The 14,256-nt window shown below is 41.6% G+C and overlaps 1 protein-coding gene across 1 annotated transcript; it reads right to left on the reverse strand.

The window, feature by feature from the left end:
* Positions 1-3,719: 3,719 nt before the first annotated feature.
* On the reverse strand, positions 3,720-14,008 carry LOC147453095 (uncharacterized). The gene is made up of 10 exons (XM_086518601.1): positions 13,868-14,008; positions 7,102-7,163; positions 6,755-6,823; positions 4,947-5,025; positions 4,630-4,700; positions 4,443-4,544; positions 4,194-4,283; positions 4,046-4,120; positions 3,912-3,944; positions 3,720-3,821 (listed from the first exon to the last, which is right to left on the reverse strand). The coding sequence occupies exons 1-10, from the start codon at positions 13,929-13,931 to the stop codon at positions 3,735-3,737; spliced, it is 732 nt and encodes a 243-aa protein (XP_086374727.1). The 5' UTR covers positions 13,932-14,008; the 3' UTR covers positions 3,720-3,734.
* Positions 14,009-14,256: the final 248 nt, after the last annotated feature.

Raw genomic sequence — 14,256 nt, forward strand, 5'->3', positions numbered from 1 at the left:
TTCCGGGAACGGAATTCGGAAATTGTCTGTGGAGTCTTGACTCCGAGTACAGACGGAAAAAGGATTGAGAGCTCGTCTCTCGGATTTCCCTTACGAGAAGGAACGACCATAGAGTCAGAGAATTAGAACAGAGGGGTTTTCTCCAGTTCTTGTGCTTGTAAAAAGATTCTCCCTAATAAAGGATTCTCTCTAAGGGGGGGGACCAGCCCATCTTTTGGTCCCCAGTACTGTGTCGATCTTCTCACTCTCTATCTCTCTATTTATTTCTCTATATATCCTTTGGCTTCAGTGTTAAGTGATAAATTCTATTTATCCGAGTATATTTTATATTGTTATGCGCTCCCGTTTGTGACAGTGGAGTATACAAATGCATACACTTACCTGGGGGTAGTCTTTACTGGGCTGAGATTTTCTTTGAGAAGAGCAGCAGAGACTAGACTAACTAGAGCTGGTGCGGCTCTTGGAGGAATGGAGAGGATGTGTTCGCAGGTTCAGTTCCAGGAACCTAGGACAAAGTTATGGCTCTTTGATACTTTGGTTGCCTCTACTATGTTATATGGGGTGCAGGTTTGGGGACCTTCTATAGGCCAGGATGGTTGGAGGCGTATGGAGAAGCCCCTGGTATCTACGATCTCTCGATTGATTAGAGACAAGGCTTCCGTACCGCATGATATCATTCGAGCGGAATTAGCTGCCCCCCCTGTGGAGATTGAGGCGCTTACCAGATCAGTCTCCTTTGTACACAATCTCTGGGATACTACCAGTGACAGATATGCCAGGGTGGCTCTAGAGTCCTCTAGACAATTAGCTCTTAATGGGGATACATCATGCTAGTATGCACAGATGGCATCATGGTTTCAAACACATGGTTTCACCATGGACAGGTTGCCTCCTTTTCAATACTCTCCACAGGCACCCTTGAGGTCTCTGACACGGGTAGAGATTAATAGACTTATTCATCAGGATCTGATCCAGCTGGACACGAGAAGGACATGGATAGAGCCATTACAGGAGTTGGGCACAAAGATGGTTTTCTATAGAGAGCATCTTCTCCACCTCACGGGGGATGGGTTTGTGATTCGACCTAGCTATATGGACACGCATCTCTCTCATTGTTTCCGTTGTGCCATTGGCCAGATATGCACGTCCTCACATCAGCTCGAGATTGAGACCGGCAGATTCAGAGGGACACCAGCAGATAGCAGGATATGCCGCTTATGCCATCTAGAGCCAGAGACAGAAGTACATTACATATGTCATTGCACAGTGTACTATGAGATACGAGGCCGTTTTCATTGTCTATTCAGAGAAGGTTTTGGGCCTCTATCTAGGGTCATGAGTTATGAGGATCAAAGATGTCTTGGGCTATATCTACTTGAGTTACACAGGCATAGAGAAACTTTACTAAGGAGAGCTGAAGAGAGACAACCCCAGAGACAGATCACAGATGTCTTTACACTAGATATTGTACACCCAGAAGAACAGACAGAGGAGCAGCCAACAGTGGAGAGGTCTACCCGCACTACTGGCATTCTCATAGACCGAGCATTGGAGCTAGGGAGATCTAGAAGACCGATGGAGAAGAGGAGCTACACAGTTTCGAAGGAGGCTACAACAAAGGATTAGAGCCATACTCTTTCGTCGTCCAGAGTGCAGATGAAGATGGATCTCTACTCCCTCCCATATTGTCTTCATAGTTTAGGATCCCGCAGTATTTATATTTTGTTATCCTAGTTTAACTTATTTTGTTAATCTGACTTTGTATCAGATACACCGCATTGTAACTTTCTGGTCTCATAGGTCACTTTGGCCTTTTGAAGACGTTAATATAACATTTCATCTCTCTCTCTCTCTCTCTCTCTCTCTCTCTCTCCTCTCTCTCTCTCTCTCTCTCTCTCTCTCTCTCTCTCAGGTTTGAGGGACACGGTTTTGACATGGAGAGCCTACCACCATTCCAGTACGACCCCCACTCACCATCTGTTCACCTCTCTCGCAGTGAGAGGAACTTGGTATTGAGACAGGATCTGTGGCAGCTATACACCAGGAGAGTCTGGGAGTCACCTGGCTTGGGGACGAGGATATCAGATTACAGAGACCAGTTTCTCACCATATTGTCTGGGGGGTTCATACAGAGACCACGCTATATGGACACATATATGCCACATAGCTCACGGGTGGCGATTGGTCAGCTGAGAGTGGCTTCACACAGGTTAGAGATTGAGATCGGGAGACATACTGGTGTTCCCAGGGAGGAGCGAGTCTGCAGAGCCTGCACAGAGGAGGTGGAGAGTGAGGAGCACTTCGTATGTAGATGCAGAGCATACACTGAGATCAGAGGCAGGTATGAGGCCTTATTGAGAGGACAGCCCACTCTCCGAGAGATCATGGACTCTCGAGATCAGAGACAGCTCGGACGCTTCTTACTAGAGATACAGAGCCATCGGGACACACTACTACAGCCACGCACAGCTACACAGACAGAGGGGAGACGGTCGCAGCTCACAGACTTCTTTCAGAGGATTGCCGCCCCTCCCTCACCAGACACTCAGAGGGGAGTGACACTCCCACAGGCGGAGGTGAGCCGAGCTAGCCGACGACCACGAGTCACAGGCTACAGGGGCGCGAGCTCCCACCACCGACAGATCGAGGAGATCCGAGCCCGGGAGCGCCGTGCCACTGAGGAGCGAGTAGCTCAGATGAGGCCGACCGACAGCTTTCATCGGGTAGCCTTGCACCAGCCCGCCCATGTACCACATCTTACATCCCCCCATTTGTACAGGATGGAGCTAGATAGCTTGATGCATTCTCATTCTCATGATTGTACTACCTTGAGCATATAGACATGCATATACCCCTAGAGATAGAGCTCCATCCCTCCTCAGATACTCCCTACCTACATTCAGTTCAGTTTTGTATCAGTTTTGTTTCATTTGTCTTTCGATAGACGGATGACATACACACATGTACATTTGATTTGTCTCATAGGCCGATTTCGGCCTGACATAGACGTTAAAAATCTTTCTTTCTTTCTTTCTTTCTTTCTCTCTCTCTCTCTCTCTCTCTCTCTCTCTCTCTCTCTCTCTCTCTCTCTCTCTCTGTGGGTAATGCCATCACTTTGTGACATACTCTCTGGTACCCAAAGCAAAAAAAGTAGTCCTAAACAGGCTGCAACAACTAGTAACTAGCTCTGGAGCCACCTCTAAAAGGAACATTGTCTGAAGCCACATCCATGTCATTATGATCAATCGTATGAAGCCAACACACCTTCCACGTGCTTTTTTAGGATGCCAGCTGAAAGAAAAAAGGTCTTAAAAGATTTGTGAGTTTATCTTGAAAAATTGCGCCAAAACATTTTGGCCGTTTTGAAGATTCAGGGTTTCAAGTGGGCAAAATGAAGTCTTATGTCACCATATCTTGCATGAGAGTATCAAAAGAAAGATTGATGATGCACGAAGGGAGAAAAGAGCCATTGTTTCAATTGAAACATTCATGCTAAGGATATGAGAGATTTCAGACACAGAGAACTCCTACTTGATACTTCTACGCCGCTTACAGCAGAGAGGCTTTGGTGCAGCCTCCACTACTGTTGTTTGGATATAAGCCGCTTGCAGCTGGACAAGCTCTGCCCGCCCCTCTTCATGCCCCCCTTCCTTCCCTGCCTCTTTCTCTCCCTCTCTATCTCTTTCTGACCCACAGACAGCACATCCTACCAAAAATATTGCAAACATGCGAACTCATACCTGCAAAAGTTCTGGCCTTCGTCCACCTGCTAGGCCTTGGACAAAGTGACACAAATATACAACCCCAGCGTTTGTGAGATCCTGCCATCAAAGAGAAAAGGAACTCAATCCTTGCCTACATTCCTTCCCAACAGGTTAAAAAAACAAACATCAAGCAAAAACAGTATTGACCTGCTTCCCTTCAATTGTATCAATCTTGGATCCCTGAAAGTACATATATAACAAATAAATATATAGCATAAGAGGTAAGTTCCTTTCCACCACTCTTGCAGGACAAATTACAATCAAGTGTGTAGAAGACAAACCAAGCCCTCGACAAGTTGTTGAACATTTTCAATGTCTATACCCATCTGTGCCAAATTTTCACGAACCTCGCTGACCTGATTACAAATTGACAGTTTCAGTAAAAGACTTAATGCAGAAATACAAATAAGATGCAGAGTAAATGGACACCTCAAACTTAATAGCCCCAGTCACAGCCTTCTGTTCATCCAGTTTGTCATTCAGCTTTTCCATGCGCTGTGTCAGATGTTTCTTTGCAGCCTGCAACATATAGACCACCTTACACTTTCACAGTGTTCCCTAATACAAACTAACACATAATTAAAATTAGAAAAGAGCACCCACGTACATATAGACCACCTGACACTTTCACAGTGTTCCTTAATACATAAACTAAAGTTAGAAAAGAGCACCACGTACAGCAACTGCTGCAGAAACTTGTTCGAGCTGTTTTGTGAAGCTAGACACTGCATTGGCCATGTTCCGCTTGGTAACGTACATGATATCAGATAAGGACCAACCCTGTCTCATGCAAACACTGCTACTAATGTCCCTTACACGTGAGTCGAGAGATAAACATGACTTGGTTCAGATTGTCTTTCATTACCTTCCACCACATGTAGCAATAACCAGCTGCACCTACCACTGCTATAGGAATTATATATGAAGAGAGGTTCACTGAAAATCCAGATATTGAATAATCATCAGAACTGTTATGCCACAAATATTCCTAGATGCTCATTTTCAACTTGAATCAAAATATTCAAGTCATAATATACCATCACTAAAGTCACACCAAGCTACATATAGAATATTCCATGAGCCTTCCTACCTTTCAAGCCATTGCAAAGACGCCACACAAATCACACAAGAAAATTAAAGCTCAATAATTCAAAACGTATTTATGAATGACGAAAATCTTACTGTTCTGATCAGACCCATTGACGACAGTGATCTGTCTTCCACCGTACAACTGTCTGACTTCATGAGCTAATCGTGAAATCTGGCAAAACCATTTTCTTAGACAGTCATTAAAGGCAAAAAAACACACAAACAAATAAATCAAGTCTAAGTGTAGAGTTTTCATAATTACAAGCATAGAACCTGCCACCTCCATAAAGTCTACACAGTTTCATTGATTGGAATTGAAAAGCGTAGGGTCCGGAGTCTTTAAGATAAGACCTTTTACTTGGCTATTATACTTTCTTGCCCCAGCTTAGCTCCTCAAACATTTCCAAACAAAATCAGCTCATTTATTGAAGCTGATGTAAGAAGCCCTCCAATAGGGCAAGAGCCAACACACGGCAAGTGAAAGATTATTGATAATGCTAACATCTAACAGCACAAGGTCTTGCATGCTTACCATCCTCTTTAACAGACCATCCCATCACACATGCCATCTCCAAACAAAGTCTTCACTTATCTTGTTTTGCTTCTTAAATGGATTTAATGAAGTGCAATGAACCCTGATCTTGCTCCAGTTCCATCTCTGCATTGCTAGTGAAAATCAAAATGGTGGCATGAACTTCCAATTGACTCTCCTGACCATGAGGCAATGCCATGGTTACTCTTTTCAGTTTAACTTATGAGCATTACAACAATTACAGTAGGTGTAAAAAGGTATAACCTTGACCATTTCTCCTTCCTAAACGCTAATCGTGTAATGAAATATTAAAATGTCATGCAAATTTCAACATAGCTGCACAATAATTTGCATGCAACTCCTATAAGTAGGCCTTTTAGACCGTAAGACTCTGTGTGAATTTTAACCATGCAAGATTCTCCCAATATATCAAAGCATGGTTGCAAAGAATGGAGCTTGCACCTTTGATTACCATATTTGGTGCTTCCACCGAGTTCTTTTGCTCCAAGTCCAAGCACAAGCCTATTTTTGGGATTGTGTTTTCTGCTTTCCAAGCTAATTCAAGCATGCCCTTATTTCCCTACTATTTTGAATTATACTTTGTTTTCTAGCTCCTGAATCAAAGCACATAACACTGCTATTGATCCTATGGAATTTTTAAGGATATTGTCCATAAACTTCAACTGCTTATCTTTGAACAAGCAACAGCTGCCTCTTTCTATTATCAACGCAGACTTTTATGAGTCTCTCACATCCTGTGCAGCTTCTTCACACAACGAAACAATTATGGGTAAAATCATACTTTGAAATGGCATGCTATTCTGCTAGTCAAGAAGACATCTCTTGATATGTGATTATTCCTTCTATCTAATAATGAACTTCTTCTGTAGAACACAATCGCCTTTTAACTTTTTTTACACATTTATTTGAATACATACACTTTCAGTATACAATGGTGTTCAAAGATGTGGAATTTCCATGCAAGTAGAACATCTATTCAACTTTGAATTAACCATGTCATCTGGTCCATGATGCAGAAGACCATCAAATGCTTTTAAGGGTGGGCCAAAGAATCTTTTCTACTTGGTTAGTCTCACTGAACACAATGTGGAAAAGAAAGCTGAATTGACTTTCACCTACAAGTGCAGGGAAACATTGTTTTCACCGTGTTAAAAACTTGACGACGACCACGTATGTTGTTAAAAGTCCCAAATACAAAATCTAACCCTTCAAGATGCAAAATCTTTATTGCTACGGTTTGAATTCAATGATAGGAAACTCACCACATACATTACACAAATAATCTAGAAATTTCAGATGGATGCTATACCGAGAAGGAAAAGAAAAAGAAGCAATAAAGCAAACAAACCTGAGCTTGAATGGCAGCATTATCACTACTCTGGCCAGCCTCACCATTTTCAAACTTGAATAAAGCTTCCTGCATTTAAATGATTAAATTCACAATAAATAAATCTCCTGCTATTGGAGAAAATGAAAATAGAACTGAGAATTCCATTGACCTTTCTAAAATCCTAGGAGAAATGAATGTGGATTCAAATTGAAGAAGACCAACCAGATTATGCCATTATGAGAAACTAATTTACATCTAAAGTTTCCAACATTCAGACAAAACAATGCAGGTGCATTTCCAACCGAAGGGTCAAGCAAGTATTCTGATCTAAGCCCGAATAAGAAAAGAACTTGCATGGTATATACCTGTATATTCGTGATTATGTCTGATAGGCCTGTTTTTCCAAAGACCATAGGTCCAGCCATACCTGAGCCCAAGTCATTTTAAACAAAATTGTTCAGCAGGAATACAGTCCAAAATTCCAGAGTATCCTTTTAAACAGAACCTTTCAGCAGTAGGATATAAAGACAAGAATGTTGGTACTAACTTCCAAAATAATGTATACATGTGATTAACACAGACACTGGTGAAGAAATTGTTTACTTTCAAACACTTCATGTATAAACAAATGGCTAATATGGATGGACAACTTTGAATAATGCAAGAGAATATGAACCGAGTCTCTTTTTATGAAGTTGCAAACAATATTTTGACTAAATGCGCATAGTATACGATGGTAAACTCAGATCACCTTTTGATCTTTCCCATTTTTAATTATTTTTGTACATTTAGGTGTATAATCTCCTTCATCTGAAAGTTGTTTACAATAGGCAGCATAAGACGCAATGAAGACAAGAACTAGCCTCCAATCGGGTGGACACTTCGACTCCGATCTGGCTGGACTCTGATAAGATCCTCTAACGCTAGAGAACACCTACAATGCCACATGCATGAACAAGGCAATTGTGGAGAAGAGAGATCATTGAGGTAGAAAGAGACACGACATTTGAGAATGTGTGTGTGTGAGAGAGAGAGAGAGAGAGACCTCCGTGTGGTGGGCCCTAGACACAATGGATTGGCCACTGTGACGAATGGCTCCAAAATTTAAGCAACCATCGTACTTTTACCTACGGTGATCGCTTAAGGTTTACAAAACGCCTCTCCTTCTGTCACATTTCCGCTTCTGGATGTGCCGTCTATCATCCTACTATGGCTCCCCACCTCGAGCAACCACCGTCCTTTTACATACGGTGGTAGCTTAAGGTTTACAGAACCCCTCTCCTCTTCCGTCACATTCCCACTTCCGGAGGTGCCGCCTATCATCCATCAATATGAAGCCTATCAAGACCGTTGTCTCTGCTTGGAGAAGGTTGCTTGTGCGACCTCACCTCCCACACTAGCCGTCCTCCTGATGCTGCAGACCCCTTGGTAGTTGTTCGGGCGTTTCTCCCTCTGTTGGTCCAACTCCTTCGTCGGTGAACTTGTTTCGTGTTTGTTTTCTTTTTGCTCCTTTTTTGTTTCTTTCTTTTCTCTTCTTTCCTTGTTTCTTGGTTGTTCTCGATTGTATCTTTCTGTGTGTGTGTGTGTGTGTGTGTGTGTGCGCGCGTGCACGCGAGAAATGAAATGAAATGATATATTAACGTCTACAAAAGGCCAAAATGACCTATGAGACCAACTGATTACAATGATGAGTCTAGTACCAAGTCTGGGTACAAACAAAGAAAACTACAAAGAAAGAATTGAGATAGGAGTGCTACCGACTCCTATGGGTGGCTGGTAGGCTGAGCAATGGTATCATGCCAAAAAGGTACAAAATGGGGATAAGTGTCACCATGGTATAATAAAGCAATAGCATGGCGCCTATCCTCGTCGACACTCTAGGTGTCGTGCTAGAATCTTGTGGATCCTCTGCCGCAATCTCCGTCGGTGCTGCGTGGCTCCCCTCAGTCGCGGTCGTCTCGATCTCCCCAACTCTATAGCTCGGTCAATGAGAGAACCGTTGGTGTGTGTATGGGTGGGAACCGAGCTCTGTGATGGTGGTGTCCCCTCTGCTTCTGTGGTACTCAGACTGAAGAAATCTGAGATGCGTCTTTGGGACTGTCTCTGTCTTTGCCCTCTCAATAGAGCGTCTCTATGTCTCTGTATCTCAAGTAGAAATAATCCGAGACACCTCTGATCCTGATATCTCATGACTCTATCTAACGAGTCAAAACCATCTCTGAATAAACAATGAAAGCGTCCCCGTATCTCATAGTAGACTGTGCAGTGACATATGTAGTGAAACTCTGTCTCTGGCTCTGCATGGCATAACTGACAAATCCTACTGTCTGCTGGTACGCCTCTGAATCTACCTGTCTCAATCCCAAGCTGGTGTGAAGATGTGCGAATCTGGCCTATGGCACATCGTAACCCATGAGAGAGAGAGAGAGAGAGAGAGAGAGAGAGAGAGAGAGAGAGAGCTTTTTTAACCTCTATGTGAGGCCAAAGTCGGCCTATGAAACCAATCAAATATACATGTGTCAATCCTCATCTGATATGGCTGCAAGCTTAGTTTCCAAGAGCGCATCATCACAATCCTTGAGAAAGAAAATGCCTTGCATCCTGTCCTTCCACTAATCAAAGCCACTGTCATCAAACCTCTTGATTTCAAGAAGGGCTTCAGTGTTACTATTGCTAGAAGTATTAGTAGCCATATTTCAGCAATGCACCGAAGATACAAATGTTGCAATTTATGACAGTAAACAACCAGGTGAATATTCAGCCAAATGCAGCCCAACTTCCCAGCAAAATAGAGAGCAAGGATCACTACCGCTGTATACCTAATTCATGTACAGCAGTGAAAGTAATGACTTTCAACAGTGTAGCTGCAATTTCAGCCTACATAACATGCATACATCACGGTCGAGTGACTCCCACTTCAGCAATATCACCAAAAATACTTCTGCAACAATCCCACATCTGCTACTGATCTCTAGAACAGTTGCAACATGAGTATTCAACAATATATTCACAAATAAGAGAAAATTCCACAACTTGCAACACAAAATTTGCTTCAATAATACCCCCAATGTGCACTACATGCATCAATTTTGTCGAAATCCACAAACTTCAGCAGAAACCCCAAATTTTTACTGAAAAATATACCCCAATTGCATTAATACATGGTCCCAAGAGCAAAATACGGGTAAAATTTCAACAGATTTTGCAAAAGCCCCAAATTTCTCGGGTTCAAATGTGCAGGAATGTCAATGAATTCAACTCAACTAAGTGAAATTTCACTGACACACGAAAATTTCCAAAGTTTTCGAAGCTTCTGTGCACTAAATCTACACTTTTTCATGCAAATGTTGATGTTGTGTATTGTATTTACATGTCACGTCAAGTCCACGCCCAAAATCATATCACATCCTGAGAGAGGAGACACAACAAATCTTCTACGGAAGGAAGCTTGCTGAACAGTGAATAACACATCAAGGCACCCTTGTGTAATGAAAGAGTCCATATCAAAAGCGAAGCCCGACACCTCGAGAGGAGTTGTCTGGCTAACCTCCAAGCGGGCTCTTTCTACAAGAGAGTCACCAATCACATCATGCATACTGCTTGAATCAAACAATATGACAAAACGTTGACCCTTCACATGACCATAACATTTTAAGAGAGACTCATCAATGTGTGTGTCAGAGACATGTGGAGTTCACTAAAGTGCTTGTGGTAGTTGTTGGTGCTTTGGGTTCTTTAGGTGGTGCTATCTTAGGACATGCCTTCTTTATATGACACTTATAACAACAACCTTCCTTCGCATAAATATACCTAGATGAATCCAAGATAAGCCCAGATTCACCCTTGAAGGAAAGTGCAAGGTATAGACCCATGGTAGTCACCCACAAGACAATATAACTATCAGCTCCATCATGCATAGTATTGACTAAATACCACGACATCCCCACTAACGTCGTCAGTGCCCAATAGTGGGTGTAGAACTAGGTACAAACATATGCTCCCCAACACAACACACACCACACGCACACACACATGAGCATACATCAACACAAAGTTCAGCATACTGAGTTTCTGTCATGACTCCGGAGATCAAGGACAGACTCAGCCAGAATGAAACCTAGCACTAAAAGAAGCATTAAATCGAAAAAATTAGCACGAAAATGAGGTAGCTGATAGGGAATACGCACCACAAAAGATAGAAAGAATAAGCACAATATCAATTGGGTCGTAACTCGGACGAAAACTTCACAATGTGAAGTCTGCATGTCCGCTATACGACTAAAAAATATACCTAGATGAATCCAAGATAAGCCTAGATTCACCCTTGAAGGAAAGTGCACGGTATAGACCCATGGTAGTCACCCACAAGACAATATAACCATCAGCTCCATCATGCATAGTATTGACTAAATACCACGACATCCCCACTAACGTCGTCAGTGCCCAATAGTGGGTGTAGAACTAGGTACAAACATATGCTCCCCAACACAACACACATTACACGCACACACACATGAGCATACATCAACACAAAGTTCAGCGTTGTTCTTCTGGAGTTATGTATCCTCCTATGATTCCTTGTGCAGTTTTTTCATTTGGGGTTAGCTTAGGTTTGGCAGGTGTTTTTGCTTTACCATTAGATCCGTTTTGAGAGTTCTTTTCCTAAGGATTAAAAAAAGATGGGCTAGAAGAATTGCCATTCTTACCGTTCTTACCATTCTGTGGGTTTTGAGGATTCTGAGAGGTACTGTGAGAAGACTTGTTCTCCTTAGGCTTTCCTTTGTTGTGCTTCATCTCCTGTGCGAGAGAAATCGCTACTGCCTTGTTGAGATCTATTGGGTCGAGGACTTCGACATCGAACTTGAGATACTCGTCCAACCCGAAAAGGAATGCCTCTTTGCGCTCTTCATCCAATTTGCGTAATCGGGTGCCGAGCTGCAAAACACGGTTAGAAAAAGACATAACTGGAGTACCATTTTGCTTGAGGTTACGCCAATCTTCTTTCAACCGCGCTAGGTACCAAGGTGGCATGAACCGCACTTTGAGCTTGTCTTGGAAGTAGGCCCCATTGAAAGAAAGAGGCACGCCTTCCTCGGCTTCCTCTAGGTGCGCGGCCAACTGTGCCTCTTGCCACACTTGATACTAGTCCTAAGCTAAGACTCATGCTAGACTATAGCAGAAGCATGTCCACGTAGCGCAAGTGAAGTGCGTACGTAACATCGAGTCCATAATCAGCACAATAAGAGGAACCTTCCACCTTCCTTCTACGATCATGAAGGTGTTTTTCTAGTGGGATTATACCTTTATAAGTTCAGAATAGTCTGAACTCCTGAATTATAAGAGGGAATAAAGCATTCATAAAACTATAAAAGCAAGGGATACAAGAAAAGACAAGGGGGAAAAAAACTAAATCACTTTATTTGCTACGAAACAAAACTAGAATCTAGATAAAACAAAACATTATTAACTTAAAAATGTTTTTAGAAAAGGCGTGCGCAAAATAAGTTGACGGAGCTTACTTGGCTAAAACTTAAAACAAGTACTCAACTTTAAACAAAAAAGGATAAGACATTTTAAAAATTTAATCCTAGAAATCAAACTTCACACAACAACTTCTAAAGAAACAAATTCTTAAGTCCTAACGTAAGCTAAATACGAAATCGAAAAATGAATACTACTACAAACCTACAAAGAGCAAAGATCCAAACTTGACAATATGTGACCTCAACTTCGTTGCTTGTCCTAAAGACTCCTCAAACTTTACTACAAAACTAGAAATTCCTTTCTCTATGGCTTTGAGAAGGCAAGAGTCATTCGAGGAAGGGAACCTTTTGAGAAAAGGTCATTCAAGGAATCCCGAAGGAAGAATAGAACAATCAGCAGTAACTACATGACCCAAAGCTCCATTTACGTAAGAAGAAAAGGTAGACTTTTTGTCATAAAGTTTTTATATATTTGAAAGCTACGACGGATGGTTCCATACCTTTCTCACACAAGGAGGGAGAGCATCCAAAGCTTCTTGAGATCTCAAAATAGAGCTTAATCCAATCTTGTCCAAGTCAAGGGAGGTAAAGATAGTTATCAATAAATCTTCTTTCCAACCAAGGGATTTTTCAGACTAATACACTTGGACTTCAGAAATTTTTATAGTGGGATTATGACGAGTGTTGGTATAGCAAACTCTACTAGCGAAAATACTAGTCTTGTTGGATTAACTAACACATAACACTTAGTAGGTCTATGACAGCTGAGTTGACAATCTCACATTGTCCATCTGTCAAAATCGTGTAGTATCCCATCTCCCAAAATCCTGTCACTAACTATAGACTGAAAAATCGTGATACTTGAAAATATTGGACACAAAAAGTCTGGTCATCTTCTCTAATATAATCTTCTTCCTCATTGGAATAGTGTATTTGCTTGTTGAGCCTATTCACAATAGTTCAAACGTCGTCATTCCCTAAGTGAGCCCTCGAAAAGTTGAAGATAAAATTCATACTTACTCTCTCCTAAACTCCAATTAGTTAGAACAGGTAAAGGCTGAACAAATTCCATGTCTTCGATCATCGTACAATTTTTTTCTGATGCGTACCAGAAGTCATCACCTGTTATTTCAAGCTTAGTTTGTCTAAAGTTTCAATGTTATAAAGGGATTCAAGTGTTGCAAAATTTGGCGGTTCACAAGTAAATTGTTTTCCGATGTGGTTACAAGTTAATTCTAATCAATGACGTGATTACTTAAGAAGTTTGATATGACCTAAGCTTTGAGATTGTCCAGACTTTGAAGGATAATTCCTCCTTCACAAAAATACATTATCATGGCAAACTCTATTGATTTCTGATGCCTAGTTGCATAACTAATTAGCATGCAGAAGGATCCCAAAGGAGTCTTTCAGCTCAAAATTCCTCTTCAAGCACAACAAAAAATGCAAAAAGAACTGGAAGATCATCTCCCCCTCCTGTCAACACACAAAAGACCAAATGACTAATGCAAACTCACTCTTTTCTGATCTTGAGTCATGTTATAAAGCTAAAATTCTATTATTGTTAAGACTACGTTATCCAGAGGAAGGAAACAACCCAATCAGGGCTCTGCAATTTGAATCACTTCAATACGAAAAATATGCTTACCTGCTCCCAACATAAGAATAATAACTTTTGTAGGTGCAATCCCAGTTTGCAGGACCATTGCCATAGTTGAAGACCCAATACTACAAATAATAAAAGGAAAGGTGAACTCATTAGAAATTATTCAAACTTTACTACTAAAAAAAAAGAGCAAGGACAGAACCACATAAATAATTGTCTAACATAATTAGACAGTCGAAATGTGAAAGCTCTCTCTCTCTCTCTCTCTCTCTCTCTCTCTCATATCCCTAGTACTAGTGCTCCACCCATCCCCATAGATTTCATCACCCACCAGACGTCCTTCTATTTTTTATTTTGTACCAATGTGAACTATTTTGTCTTTTCCTATAGACAGAAGACATGCACACATGTATACTTGATTTGTCTCATAG

Source organism: Adiantum capillus-veneris, chromosome 8, assembly GCF_014529385.1.
Source record: "Adiantum capillus-veneris isolate H3 chromosome 8, ASM1452938v2, whole genome shotgun sequence".
NCBI classification, from domain to species: domain Eukaryota; kingdom Viridiplantae; phylum Streptophyta; class Polypodiopsida; order Polypodiales; family Pteridaceae; genus Adiantum; species Adiantum capillus-veneris.